The sequence below is a fragment of the Plectropomus leopardus genome, chromosome 9 (genome assembly GCF_008729295.1).
Source record: "Plectropomus leopardus isolate mb chromosome 9, YSFRI_Pleo_2.0, whole genome shotgun sequence".
Classification (NCBI taxonomy): Eukaryota; Metazoa; Chordata; class Actinopteri; order Perciformes; family Serranidae; genus Plectropomus; species Plectropomus leopardus.
Window position 1 is genome coordinate 6,479,974 of NC_056471.1, and position 14,962 is coordinate 6,494,935.

At 38.7% G+C, this 14,962-nt stretch overlaps 1 protein-coding gene and 1 non-coding gene across 2 annotated transcripts in view; both read left to right on the plus strand.

Moving 5' to 3' along the window:
- The window catches only part of polr1a (RNA polymerase I subunit A), a 28,580-nt gene extending 13,670 nt beyond the window's left edge, over positions 1-14,910 (plus strand). Inside the window, exons 24-37 of the mRNA XM_042492936.1 lie at positions 1,009-1,174; positions 3,039-3,162; positions 3,486-3,586; positions 3,733-3,932; positions 5,043-5,210; positions 6,484-6,619; positions 6,946-7,100; positions 7,244-7,373; positions 7,508-7,615; positions 9,359-9,643; positions 11,814-12,014; positions 12,387-12,504; positions 12,638-12,802; positions 14,364-14,910. Coding sequence (XP_042348870.1) covers positions 1,009-1,174; positions 3,039-3,162; positions 3,486-3,586; positions 3,733-3,932; positions 5,043-5,210; positions 6,484-6,619; positions 6,946-7,100; positions 7,244-7,373; positions 7,508-7,615; positions 9,359-9,643; positions 11,814-12,014; positions 12,387-12,504; positions 12,638-12,802; positions 14,364-14,464 — 2,158 coding nt within the window. The 3' untranslated portion in view covers positions 14,465-14,910. The remainder of the gene's footprint in view (positions 1-1,008; positions 1,175-3,038; positions 3,163-3,485; positions 3,587-3,732; positions 3,933-5,042; positions 5,211-6,483; positions 6,620-6,945; positions 7,101-7,243; positions 7,374-7,507; positions 7,616-9,358; positions 9,644-11,813; positions 12,015-12,386; positions 12,505-12,637; positions 12,803-14,363) is intronic.
- LOC121948575 lies at positions 2,006-2,142 on the plus strand. The gene has a single exon (XR_006106165.1). It is a non-coding gene; the product is annotated as a small nucleolar RNA SNORA5 (small nucleolar RNA).
- Positions 14,911-14,962: the final 52 nt, after the last annotated feature.

Genomic DNA, 14,962 nt, shown 5'->3' on the forward strand with positions numbered 1-14,962 from the left:
GCACATGATGTAATGCAAACTCATCCATTTGACATAATGGCAGCTGGCTGGTAACAAATAATCTCATTTTACAGTTAAATGATAAGCTGAAACATGTTTCTAAAACATTTGAGGTGAGAAATAGCCATTGCAGTAGTGTAATCTCAAGTTATATTTGATCAGCGTTGCCTAGATGTACAGTTTGTTCAGAGTTTAGTCTAAGGTTGTTTTCTGAATTGCTTACTAATTTACACACTGGGGACATGCGACTTCTTCACAACACTGTGCCCTGAACTTTGACCTTCTTGCAAATGTATCTGTTACCATGGAAATCGGTGGAAACAACATTCACAGAACTCTGCTGTTGTTACTCTGCAATGTATGTCATTTAATCCCTAAATTATAACTGCATACATTGTGGATTCAAACATGTCAGGTTTGTTGAACATGTCCGTGCCCGTGCCACCGCTGTAAACACAAAGAGTGTAGAACAAACAAACAAAGAGTGTTCAACAAACCTGCGTGCAGCCAGTTTGTTGAACATGTCCATGCAGGTCCAGTTCACTAGTTTACATTATTTACATACAGCAGGACACATGTTTAGTCAAACTAATTCTTATCAGCTGTGGTGTCTGAAGCATATTCAAAACTAAAAGGGAAATACAAATATGTGGTAAAGTTATCTGATAAAATCATGGTAACATGTTTGCAGATCACACACGCTGTTATATTGAGCATGGCGCCTTTGACAAGACATGTCATATGCTTAACTGTGGTCTCTTAAATGTTGACTTCTACGGTGGGAGTTTCAAAACCAACCTTTCATATATTTGTCATTTATCATATTTTGCACCAAATTTCATATGATTTATTCATAATGTGACAGTGTGAAACTCACCTGAACCAGTGGAGCCACTAAAACAAAACTGCTCCAGAAACTCATCCCAGGATGCATTGTTGTCCCCTCTGCTGCACTCATCTTGTCCCTTTTTTTCTCTTCTGTCCTCTCTCACCCCCTGGCCTCTGCAGATGTGTCATAAAGCACCTGGAGGGTTTGGTGGTGCAGTATGATCTGACGGTGAGGGACAGCGATGGATCTGTGGTCCAGTTCCTGTACGGTGAAGACGGACTTGATATCCCCAAGACTCAGTTCCTGCAGCCGAGACAGTTCCCCTTCATAGAGGACAACTACGAGGTACAACAAAACAGAAAAACAGTGCGTTTGTGAACATGCAAATAAATAATAACATGTACATAAATAATGCCAATCAGATTTTTCAGAAAATTATTAAAATGCATTTTTTTATACACATTGATGTTTTTCTCAGTGCCCGATTGTGATATCTAAATTTGTTTTTTTAGAGAACACCACAGATGTTTCTAGAGCTAATTAAGAAAGGCACCTGATTATGTTAGCTGTGTGGCTTAGACCAGGTTCAGCTAAACTGGAACTAGAGCGGAGGTTTAAAACACAACTGCGTGCTAAATTTACCGCATTTAAGTTACCGTATTTATTCAATATGTCTCTGCTCCAAATTCCCTACTTTATTCTGCCTTCACTCTTGTCTGCCCTTTGCTGACGTTATTGACTAAATTGTTTTATAAACTCTGGGATTAACAGCCTCGGCTTTGCTTGGTTTATCAAAGCACTTTGAAAACTGTGTTTCTAAAGGTGCTATATAAAGTTAAATTTGACCTGATTGCTGCAGTGAAGCTATCACAGGTTGAGCTGAAGGGCAGCTAAACCAGATGGCGAGCCTCACACAGTTAATGAAGAGGAACATAGCTGAGTTCAGGTCTATTTGGAGACTTCAGCTGATTGTATCAGTAACTTCTGAGGAAGTAATTCAGAAATAGCTTATTATTTGTTGCAGCGGTTTTCAAAGTCTGAAACTGTGAAACGACTGTGGCGCCCACTTTTCATTATCACTTATAGTAATAACACTTACACCTCTTATATCCTCTTATTCTACAGGCAGTTGAGTAGGTGTACCTAATGAAATGGCTGATGAGTGTATAGAAAGATCACAGCCTTGTCAAATTCAGTGCTTCCTCCTTAGTGGATGCCACTGGCCAAAATGGCTGCTACAGTGAAGGTGTAGTTCATGGGCCCCAAGGTGCTCCATCATGGCCCCTGGGGATAAATATGTACTGCACACAGACATTAGGTAGCACGGGCTAACAGTATTATTACTGTGCAGCTGCCATTAATAATACACAAATGTTCAGATTTGGGCTATTTACTAGATAAGGTCTGTCCAGCTGTATGTCACTATGAAGATTTGAGGTTCAGTAAAATAAATAATTTCCTCTTAATTGAGTTTTTTTTAATTATTTCCCTCAAAAAAACAATTTAAATGACTAGTTTGGAAAATATCCTTATTATCTTTCTTTCCAATAGTTAGTTGATAATATCACAATAACTCTCTCATGTCTGCATTAAATATAGAGCATTCATGAAATTACTTGTTTGACTATCGGGATGTGATCCATTCAGTTTGATAACATTTTGTAAGTCTAGAAGAGCAGCAGGTACTTTGAACTCTTAAGATGTCTTCACTTGTATATTATGAATATTAAGCCTTAAAAGTCATTAAATAGTCTTGATTAAGAATTTATGAAGTCTTAGTTGTAAATTTTTTTTTATATAATTCACTCCATATTTTAATTTATTTTTGATAAAATGAATGAAAGTTTCTGATGCAAAATGCAGATTAACATAACTCACAACCTTTATACTTACCTGTAATGCTTGAATAACAAAAAGTCATACAACTGGTTAAGAATTATCTTGAAAAGCTGTTAAAAAACATTGAATCTAAGTGTCTGATACTTGTAGACACCCTGATCAGTTCATCTCAGTTCATCATAACATGAAAAACTGGCCTGTATGAAAGACCAGCGTGTATGCTGACTGCATGTTGTGCAGTTATACTGTTGTTATTGTTTGAGTATAGTAAATTGCAGCTGCAGTGATGGTATAAAAAAGGTGGAAAGAGTATTTTCACATATCATTCAGCCCTGAGTATCACACAGTTGGTTATCTCCATTCCTCTCAGGTGATCAAGAGGTCCCAGGGCCTGGACGAGGTTTTGGCACGTTTGGACCCTCAGACCGCCAGTCAACATTTTGCGTCCATCCAGCGCTGGAAAGCAAAGAGAGAGACAGCCTGTCCACGCAGAGGTAGAGAACGAAACGATCTAACATCTTTGCTGCCCAGACAGCTATTTGATTGATAATCCAATTTTTGGATGTAATTTTTTCAAAAACACATTTTTTTTTATAACAATTCCTTTAAGCCAAGTCACATTCTTTGGCTCCAACCAAATGTTGAAAATAACCAGATACATGACTTGAACCTTAGACTAACTGCTGAATAATTTCCACTCTGCTTAAATATCACCTTATTTGAGGGAAAAAAAAAAAAAAAAAAAAAATCCAATTTGAACTATTGTAGCTCAGCAGGTGATAACTGTGTAATATTTGTGTGTTTGAATCTGTGTCAGGAGCATTCCTGCTGTATTCTCAGAAGAAGTTGGCCAAACTAAAACAAACTGAACAAGGAACAGAACCAGACGTCTGCGGTAGAAATGCTGCCATACAGCGGGTATGTATGCACAGCAAGATAAAAAATGTATAAAACACCTGTCAGACTAGTCTTCACACTCCCTCCAGTCTTTATTCATACAGTATAAAGAGGACCGCTGACCTTGTTTGAACCAAACTGTAATTTGACCCCTGCTCCCTCCGCAGCTCATGCAGCAGTGGCACTCTCTGGATGAATCCAGCAGATCTAAATACAGCAGGAAGTCAGCGCGCTGCCCTGAGCCCTCGCTGGGCTTGTTTCGCCCTGACATCTGCTTCGGATCAGTGTCTGAAAACTTTCACAGCATCACAGAGAAATACCTCCAGGATGAAGGCAGGACAGGGCAGGACAGCCTGGACACACACAGGTACTGAATGTGAGCGAGTGATGATGGGTAAAAAATACCTATAATGTAAAATGTAAAGCAACTTTATGAAACCAACAAATCTCAAAAAATTACAACAACACTGGAAAATACCACACCCTCGTATTCATATTTTGCTTTGTCAGTTCCTCTGTCCCTCAGCAAGGTGTTATGGTCTTGTAATCAATGGATGTTGAGTACAAGCTGCACAACCAACAGAGGGGAGTACTGCCATAACCCGTACTCTCATCTTAAAATAATGAAAAAAAAGCTTCAGGAGTTAATTTGATTTGACTCAGTGTCACAGTATTTATTATGTGAGGGTAATGTTTGTGAATCTTCGGCTTTTGCTATTTAACCCTTAGGGCCCGCTTTAATATTACACACACTCATATCACTCTGCGCACAAATTGCACTTTTCAAATTCAGGCTATAAAAAATGTACACATTAATATTATTTTCTACTTTCATTAACTTTATTTTTTTAACCAACATCAGTTCTAATCATAAATATCAAATATTCATTCATTTTCAGAATATTAAACCTCGAAATGCCATGTTTTTTGTCAAGATGCCAATATGTTTTTAGACAAAAGAAAAAAGAAAAAAATAATTATTTTCAATATACTACATGCCATGTTGATTATTTTGATGATCACAGCCTGGGATATGTCATTGATTTGTGGCAAAATTGATTGTGACAGTGCACATGTATTCTCCATATGCCAGAGATGTTAGAAAATGACATCATTACATGGAAAATAGTAAAAATGACAAATTCCAAGGCAAAAGCCCAGAATGACACCCAGAAATAAAACAGATTGTGTTTTTATGCTTCAGTGTCAGTTTGAATGGGTTTCAGTGGAGCATTTTTCTGCACTTAACAGCATGGATGTGACAGTTTTGTTTCCACACTTTATTTTAGACTTATTGTAGGAGTTGAGCTGGAAATTCCAATATTAAACAAAAATACACATCTTATATACCATATGCATGAACAGAGCCAAAATGAGCAAAAACATCAAACACACCTGGTGCACATTATTGAGCACATTACAATAATGATTGTTATATAGATCAAGTCTCTCTGTCTGTCTCTCTCTCTGTGTTCAGCCTCCGGCAGCTGTTACTCTATAAGTGGCAGCGCTCGCTGTGTGAGCCGGGTGAAGCAGTTGGTCTGCTGGCAGCTCAGTCCATAGGCGAGCCCTCCACCCAGATGACCCTCAACACCTTCCACTTCGCCGGCAGAGGGGAGATGAACGTCACTTTAGGAATACCTCGGTAATGTCAATTATGATATAATACTCAGAATTTTATATATTTTGTTTTTCACTTTTTACTTTCATGTGAACACATTATCCAGGAAATACACAGGTCTTTCAACAGAATATTGTCTAATAAAAATAATTGTAGTTATAACAATTTGTATATTTCTGTTCATTTTATGCCACAAGACAGTGTAAGTGTGTTGTGGCTGTAAAACTAGACCTAAATGTGGTTGATTGTAAGTGAAGTGATGTGACTCTTTGACCCCCCAAAAAACAACAAATACACAATTTTTCTGACTTTGTCTTCTCGCAAATTTGACTCTGTTACTTTTTTCTTTTTTCTTACAAATTTGAGACTTTATAAACTCAGAGAATTTCTTTTTTCTGGCAAATTTGTAAGTTTAATCTTGGAAATTCTGAGCACAGGGGAGACTTTGTTTTGCCTCAGGACCTGAGGTTGATGCTTATTTTGGGGTTAGACTGTAACTACTATTTGACAACATTACTGCTAATTTCTACTCTTCTTGGATTTGCAACAGCTCTCATTGCCTCCATCCACCATCAGCCCCCCTCTCTCTCTGAACTGCACACTCTACTCTTGCACAACACACTGGGCCATTCAAAAAAGGGGAAACTCCTGCATAAATGTCCTCACAGCTTTCAAACCCACTGCTGTAGCAGTAGGAGAAACTCTCCACTATAAATTATTGGCACCTCTCTGTCACGATCTTGCTTCATAAGCAAGAAATAAAAACTGAAACAGAAGAAACTGTCCAACAGCTCTAAGAACCTAACAGGCTCTTTTTTCTGCCATGTCTTTTTCCTGACACCTTGTGATCAGGTGGACACCCAGTGGATGAAAATGCACCTACTTCACCCAGTATTTGTTGCCATATTTGCAACATTCACTTCAAATTTCCTTGATTGTGCAAACTAAAGATTATGCAAAATGATTGCAGTTAGCTCAGATGGACAGGCTCAAGTGATCATGACAACAGGCCTACTTTGATGTGACAAGGTCTGTCATAATTATTACAAAACTCTGATTTCTGATAATTTCACAAATTGAGGACTGTTGTGTATCTCGGCCATTTGGCTTTGCTGTAAGAGAACTGAAAATACTGTGAGAAGCTAAAGTTTTGGTTTGAGCGTGTGTGAGTACAGACTGCAGTGGTCCTAGGAGAAATGTTATTGTGTTAAATATACAAAACACTCCCTTCTTCATTGACGCGGGTCTCACACACTACTTTTCCTTTTTCTTTAATATATGTCTACCTGTCCCGCAGACTGAGAGAGATCCTCATGGTGGCCAGCTCCAACATTAAAACTCCTATGATGAGCGTCCCCGTGCTGAACACCAAGAAAGCCTTGAAGAGGGCCAAGATGCTTCGAAAAAAACTCACCAGAGTGTGTCTGGCTGAGGTGAGGATCAACTTTTCTTTGAATTTATTTATTTTTTTACTTTTGTCTGTCATTTTCTTTATGTGGCTTATTTGGTGTCTTTTTCTTCTTTTATGATGTCAGCATTGTTCCTGTCTTCGCTAAACGTTTCATGTTTACATATGGCTGAAGTTTTGTTACTAATGTATTTGTCCTTACCTTTAACTCAAATGTTTGATAAGTGTTGGTGGAGGTATGGAGAATTTTAAAAGAATACTCACCACAACTGTGTGTGTGTGTGTGTGTGTGTGTGTGTGTGTGTGTGTGTGTGTGTGTGTGTGTGTGTGTGTGTGTGTGTGTGTGTGTAGGTCCTGCAGAAGGTGGATGTAACAGAGACACTGCGGATAGAAAATCACCACAAGATGCGGTCGTTCAGAGTCATCTTTCACTTCCTTTCTCCTGAACGTTACTGTGAAGATAAGCTGCTATCTCCCCAACAGATCCTCCGCTATATGGAAACCAGGTGTGTGTGTGTGCGTGTGTGTATGTGTGCATGTGTGTGAGAGAGGGCTCTCAGTTTTTCATATACCAGATTCCATTAAGAAATGAACAGATTTTAACTAATTTTCTCTGTTTTACACTTTGCTCGGTTGTTTGTCCTCCCAGGTTTTTCCGTCTCCTGCTCGAAGCCATTAAGAAGCGCAGCGCCAAGCTGGCCTCCATCGCTGTGGAAACGAGGAAGGCCACGCCCAGAGATAAGGACCATGGTGCCAATGGAACAGCCGGCACGGCAGGGGTCTGTTTTAATTTTTGTTTTTGCAAAACTTCAGGCTTTATTTCAGTGTTACCTGTAGAATTAGTGTTGTCACTAATTTTTGAATGTTTTCATCTTTGAATCTAAAGCATCTTTGTCATGTTGGCATTCAACAGTTAGATGACGGTGAGGGAGAAGAGGAGCGAGAGATCATTGATGACCAGGCCAACGAAGGAGACGCTGATGCCTCAGATGCCAAGCGAAAAAGCAAACAGGAAGAGGAGGTATGAGGACTAATGAAAAGCCTTATTTTAAGTACTATTTTCATCTGTGGCTTGTGGTTAGAGCTGAAAAACCTTGATGTTCCTGAAAATAGAAAGCTCTGGCGTGTATCTTGTGTACTTACAGGTTAACATAGCTTTAGACTTGTCTAAGCATTTCCATTTCATTCACATTTAAGGCGGTTGTGAAATCATCTCTGCTGACTAGTTTAGACAGGAACAAATATTTAGGCCACAAGTATAAAATCTAGAGGTGACTTTTTTTTTTTTTTTGTCACTGATCTTCTCCTAGCTGAAAGTATGTTGGTCCATTGAGTTGTTGATATAATCCCTGCTTCCCATAATTCAGTCATAGATATTTAAAGAGACTGAGAATCTACAGCCATTTCATATCTAAACATCAATTTATTATGATGTTAGATATGAAAAATATTGAATGATGTTGATATTGTAACTCATTGCAGCCTGTAATAGCATCAGAAAGGCCCCCAGAGCTCTTACAAAAATGTGAAACTCAACTGAATACTACTTAACTACTTTGTACATCTTTCTGGTTATATTGCAGATTCAGATTTTATTCACAGAATATAACAATTTAAATATTGGAATGAAAGCTCCGCCTTAAACAGACGTTGAGCAAATGTAAGCACGATGATGCCTTTCTTTCACTCTTTAGTTTCAGCCAAAATTTAAGTTCTGTACTTTTACTGTGCACTATTAATAGTTTTACTATTATTGGTTAATAGTTTTACTTTAGGAAAGTTGTTCTGAGTATGTTGTCCACCACTGCCAATAACATCATTTCCAGTGAAAGGAAGGGTAAAAACTGAAAACTAAAGCCCGCATTTGTCTGAAGCTCAGTTTCTATGAAGTGCAGTAGAGTTTAAACATAAAACACACATAAAACATGCCTTACCAGCATCAAAATTTTTAAAAAGTGCACAATTCAGCTATATTATGACTCACAAATGTTCAAAATCAAAACAATTGTATTTTGTCAGACACATTTCAACTAATATACAACATACCAACATTATTAGCACGTAAGCCAAGGACATCGGCATAGATTAGCCAGTGACTAGCAGTCTTTCCCTCAAACAGAAATGCCCTTGAAGTTGCTATAAATATATGATTGTGATCTGAGTGCAGCAGCCACGCAATCCATTTCTCTGACTTTTATTTATTAATTCATGAGCTGTAACTGTTTATCCTCTTTAGAGTGGCGGGGATGTTTGGTGTCAATTCTTACTGAAAATACTGCAAGTTGATTATTTTACATAAGAAAATCCTGTAAGACCAGTAACCTTGTAACAAGGTTAATAGTTCAATGCAAGTGGCACCCTACAGTGGACTGATTCTATGCTTTCTGCTGTTTCTGCTGACGTGAAACGTCAAGCAAACATCACAATTCAGCAACTCGGGTATCATCTAGATTTCCCAGTTTCCCACTATTATTCTGACTTTGGAGGGCTGTTCATGTCCTCGTTACTCCTAATTTCAATAAAGATATTTCGAAGGAGAACATGAAGGCTGCATAATGCCAGGTGTGAACACACAGACTTAGACCTGTCCACTTGTGATTAGATCACCAGAGACATCAACAGATGTTAATACTCGGAGTAAACAGACTGGAGCTCTAGTGCTGTTGACAATTGAACCATGGTGTTAAGGGCATAAATCAGATCTAGCATAAAAGCCGCTTCTGCCGTTCTAACACATTTAACGCCCATTTGTTCTCCTCTGCAGGTGGACTATGATAGTGAGGACGAGGAGAGAGCTGATGACGGCGAGGGTAAAGATGATCAGGGGGAGAAAAATGAGGAGGTGGAGGAGAATGCGGAGACGCCGGAGAATTCCCAGACAGCGTTTGTAGGAGTGCGAATGGAGAAGAAGACGAAACGAGCAAAAGGAGGGGGGGGGGGAGAAGAAGGAGGAAAATCTTTGAATCAGATGAGGGTGAATTCTGTTCTGGAGTCGAACTCAGCGATAGAAAGATACTGCTACGATCGTCAGCATGAACTCTGGTGCGAGGTGAGTTTTTGTTTTTTTTGTACATGTTACACAGAAAGATTTCAGGTGACTTCTCTTGATCCAAATGACATAAAAAACATAAGAGCAGAGTTCTGATTTCAAAAGTCCTTTTGCAAAGTCATTTCATCGAGGCTCAAAAATATTATGTTTATTCAGCTGTTTTACTGAGCTCTGCATCATAACATGCATAATTGAACAATTTTCTATTAAGTTTCCTCTCCACAAGTGTGTAAATTAATGCCATTTAATTATTTATTTTAATTAATCATCATAGAATCCTGCAGTCTTACTTGTGATACAAGTACATCCACAACCTTTGAGGACAGCCTGAGCTGGAGAGTCTTATCTCACACTCTCAGTCACACATGCACACATTAACACACGCGAGTTCTCCACATCAATTCATTTTCTGTGCGGTTTTGGCCACATTTCCTGTCTGATTCAAGCAAACATTCGGAATTAAATGTGTGTGGTTCTCATAATTGGTTGCACAAATAACACAAGTCCCATCATCTCAGCTGAGCCTCACTACTTAGAGTTCAGTACTGGTTCAGTGATTTAAAAACAGTTGAGCAAACATTTGTGAATGGCCAGTCACAACTGAGATTTAACAAGTAGCCCATGTATGAAATATTGATTCCCTAATTATATTATTTGTGTCCGCCTGCATAGATGATTTGTTTTTAATAGATGTGAAGATGCTCGTTTTAAACACAGACTAATAGATGAAGCCACTGTGATGTCACCCATCGGTTTGTGGACTCCTGATTTGAAGCCTCAGATTTGGAAACTTGGCTGACCCCATCTTGGATTTTTGGAGCCAGAAGTAGCGTGAGGGTGGAGCTAATCCTAGAGGCTGGCTCAGTCAGCATGGTGCATTAGCAGCTGTTGTTAATTGTGATAATGCTAGTGCTAATTTTCGTAGTAAAAAATAGGCTAAATAAACAATTGAACATAAAAGACGGGAGAGAAGGAGACGGTTCTCAACTCAGAAGGCATCAACGTGCACGAAATGTTCAAGCACAGTGATGTACAGAAGTTTTGACGTATTATTTTGGTTTAATTTCACAAAATCACTGGAAAAACTGAAAACCTGACTCCTTAGAGGGTCTTTTAGTTCAACCAAATGCTGAAATCCTTTCATAAACTAACAGTTGAGTAAACAGAGTTGCTAGGCCCTTAATTATGCACTTTAAGCCATAATAACATTAAACTGAAAGAGTTATATATAAAAAAATCACAGTTGTCATGAATGTTGAAATTAGCTATAGAGACCAAAACCAGGCTGTCAACATGTTTATTTCAGCTTTCAACTTTGCAATTTTAAAAATGGTAGATTATATTTATTTTATTGTTGTGTAAATGCTGCTGTTTAGTATTTGCTATTATCATGACTTTGTCACTTTCATTCTTTGTGCAAGGCATTGCCATTATTTTTATTTATTATTATTACTATTATTGTTATAAAAATTATTATTAATTATTATTCTTGTTTTTATCTTGTTTTATATGCAACTACATTGCCATTTTTTGTGCAATGCTATTGCAGAGGCTTGTGTAATATGATAGGGCAGGTGCAATACATAAAGGCATGGCCTGCCCTTCCTCATCCACAGGCGACATCTAATTTGCATCATCAGTGTACACTGTTATTTGTTTTTCTGTGTGTCTCACCTGGCTGTATTGATTGATTGTTGCCACGGTATAGCTATGATTGATTGTTTAGTGCTGTTGCCCAAGTTAGGTGACAGTGAAATTTAGCTTGATCTTAATCTTGATCTTGATTATCTCCTTAACTATAAGGATTGACTTGACTTCTTGAGCTGGCCTCAAGTATCCATTAGAGGAAATGCATTTTTTGGCACTTTGTGTTAGCTTCAAACATGCAGACAGCTGAAGATGAACTTTCTTTCGGATCATAAGCTCATAGCTGTCCGTGCCACAGAAAACTTTTAACAGAGTATGTCAGTTCACATTCACTAGCAGCACATTGGGTGAGAAAACCCCTTATTGGATCTCCAAGGAGCCACTGGAGGCTCATTTGTGAGGAACCATCTACAATGTACATGCTCCACATTCTTATAAAGCTTTTTTTCACAGTTTTAGACTTTCTCATAAGGTTGTTGATTAAACCCTAAACCCTTTCATCCTCTCATCTCCATATGCAAAGGTTGACCTGGTCTTACCGGTGAGCAAAGTGCACTTTGACCTGACTTCAGTCCTGTCAACACTGGCCCAGAACGCAGTCATCATGGAGACTGAAGGCTTGACACGCTGCCTACTGAGCGAAACTACAACAAAGACGGGAGAGAAAGAGACGGTCCTCAACACAGAAGGCATCAACATGCACGAATTGTTCAAGCACAGTGATGTATGTAGTAAGCTGAGGCATTTTCTGTACACTTTCTAACATAAGAAGCCGCTGTGCTTTTAAGGGTTAAAGGCAGATTGCAGTGCAGTATGAAGAAGTTAACCCCAGCAAAACCCATAAGCATGACTAAGCACTTTATGGTTTAATTATGCATTCACACCAGCGATAAGAGTTTTGGTTGTTTGCTATTTTTGACTGCAGATGACAGTTGAACATATCAAATTCAGATTTGACTGAAGTATTGTTTTTAGATTGTCATACTTGTTACTATTCATTTCTGTTGGTCAGGATGTGACTCACGCAAATCTCTGTAGTGTTTCTGAGTCTTGGAAAGCAGAAATGACTTTTACTACATGACTATTTTTTCTCCAGATCTTGGACATCAACAGGCTGTACTCCAATGAGGTCCATGCCATGGCTAAGACCTATGGGATTGAAGTGGCTCTGAAAGTCATAGAGAAGGAAATCAAAGATGTCTTTGCCGTCTATGGTACATACACACAAATAAACACACACAAACACACACACACACACTTGCATGTAGGAAATCCCCAGATAGCAGACCACACGGCTGTCATAACCACTCAGGTTTCATCTGCTTTTGTTTCTCTGTCCGTCTCTAGGTATCGAGGTGGACCCCAGACATCTGTCACTGGTAGCAGATTACATGTGTTTTGAAGGCGTATACAAGCCTTTAAACCGACACGCCATCCGGTCCAACTCCTCCCCTCTGCAGCAGATGACCTTCGAGACCAGCTACAAGTTCCTCAAACAGGCTACCATGCTGGGTGAGGAGCAGATGATGATAATAATTCAAAGAGAAAAAAGGGGATTTCTACACACAGAGTGATTTTGTAGTTCTTTGTGGCATGACTGAGGGTGAGAAACATGTGACACTACTCATAAGATAAGAAATCACTCTGTTTTTAGAAACTGGAGTGGGCAGTTATTGATGTAGGTTAGTCGAAAAAGCTTTGAAGGTGTTAGCTGATGTTTTTGCGTTGGTGCTTTGCTGGTATTAAATGCGTCCACGCCGGTGGTAGCAGTGTCTGGGGCATTATGTTTTTTGGTTGTTCATCTGTGCATTGGTGTTAACACGATATTGTATCTCCAAGGGAATTTCTTCAAATTTGGCACAAACAAACACTTAGACTCAAATGATGCACTGATTAGAATTTGGTGGTCAAAGGTCACCATGACCTCACAAAACATGTTTTTGACCATTACTTCATTGACATTGAATTTAATAGGATAAAATGATGAAGTGCAGACATTTTAGATCCAAAAGGTCAAAGGTCAACTTCACTGTGACATCACAATGTTCTCCAAAAACACTTTTCTAGCCATCAATCAGTGTCATAACACAAGAGGAGGCATTTGATCAGATATACCCCTTTTCCACCAAAATTAGTGCCTGCATGCAGGTTTTTTTAAACATGGTTAAAATCACTTAAAATAGGCTTTGGACTCCTTTCCAATTGCTAGTAGAACAGAGCTGTGTACACGGCTCTGCTGCAGATAAGATAATAGCTTTTCTGTGTGTGGGGATTTTTGGGTAAATCAATGCAGACAAATTTGGATCGATGTTTGAGTACTTCTTCGGTGGAGGGAGATGGTATTTAGTAGCGACGCTTTTTTTGGAGCTCACCGGTTGAGGGGTTAAAATTAGTGCATTAACATGGGTGCTGTGTTTTAGAGCCAGCAGTGATACTTTTAGTGGACTAAAACTGCAGTTATTTGATGCAGGTGTGAATGAATGTCACCTTAAGACTCTGTTAATTGTATAGATCTTTTGTGTTGCTGTGTTGAAGGTGTGTCATCCACCTTTTGCCTAAAAAAAAATCACTTCATATCTTTAATTAATCAACTTTTAATTACCTTGATACCTATTTTATTAAATGTATTGAAAGCCTGCACTACATATATGAGTCTGGACAGACATGGGTAGCTTGGCTGGTTGGCAGTGGCATAAAACTGCAAGACAGTAGTTCTGGTGTATTTGAGGTTTGATGATTGAGTCATGCTTAACAGTACAAGATTGAACTTGCAAAATCTCAGTGCCCCATAATCTCAGACTGCAGCTGTTGTCACATGTTCTGCTTTTCAGGCCATGTTTTGAGATTCAGTAGAGCAAAGTTGTGTTAAAATAAAAGTTAAATGTATTTTTAAGAGGATTCATATTTCATGGCTACAATTTCTTTTTAACAACCATTTATTCAGTGAAGGTTGACGATAGTGCTTCTGGGGTGTTGAAGCCATTTTGGATTCACGTGACAAGATTCCTTTAACCTCCAAGCCACGGCTGCCCGTATCTTTGTGTTCATTGCTGTTTTTCCTCCTCTTTTTCAGGGTCACATGATCAGCTGGTGTCTCCTTCAGCCTGCCTGGTTGTGGGAAAGGTAGTCAAAGGTGGAACAGGACTGTTTGAACTGAAACAACCTCTGCAGTAGAAGAGGAGTGAAGCAGTCAGATTGGTGAGATGTGACAATAAGGAGCCTTCTTGTGGTTTAATATAATCACAACACTGAAGTGTATTCGTTTCCAATTCTGTCGCTTGAACTGAAAATGAGCACACACAATATAGAGAAAGCCATAGGAGGCTCACTTTACTTGTCTGATGAATAAATAACGAATAAAAAGTTTCCACTTTATGATATGGCAGTTGTCTCGTGCCAGATATTCTTTATTTGTGTTTTGAAGAAAATTGTTACAGAATAAATTGATTTGAAAATGAACGCGATTTAGCCGTTGTAAAATGACTAAAGCTCTCTGCAGAAGATAAATTAAATCTGAGCAGCCGCTTTGTATGCTATATTGTAAAAAGATGCATATCCACTCATGATGCCATTCTTAGAAGCATGAAATCAGGTAGAAAAGCAACCATTTTCTCTTTGTATTTAATAATAAAATTAAACATTTGTATAAAGTGTGTCTTATTTCTTTTTCTT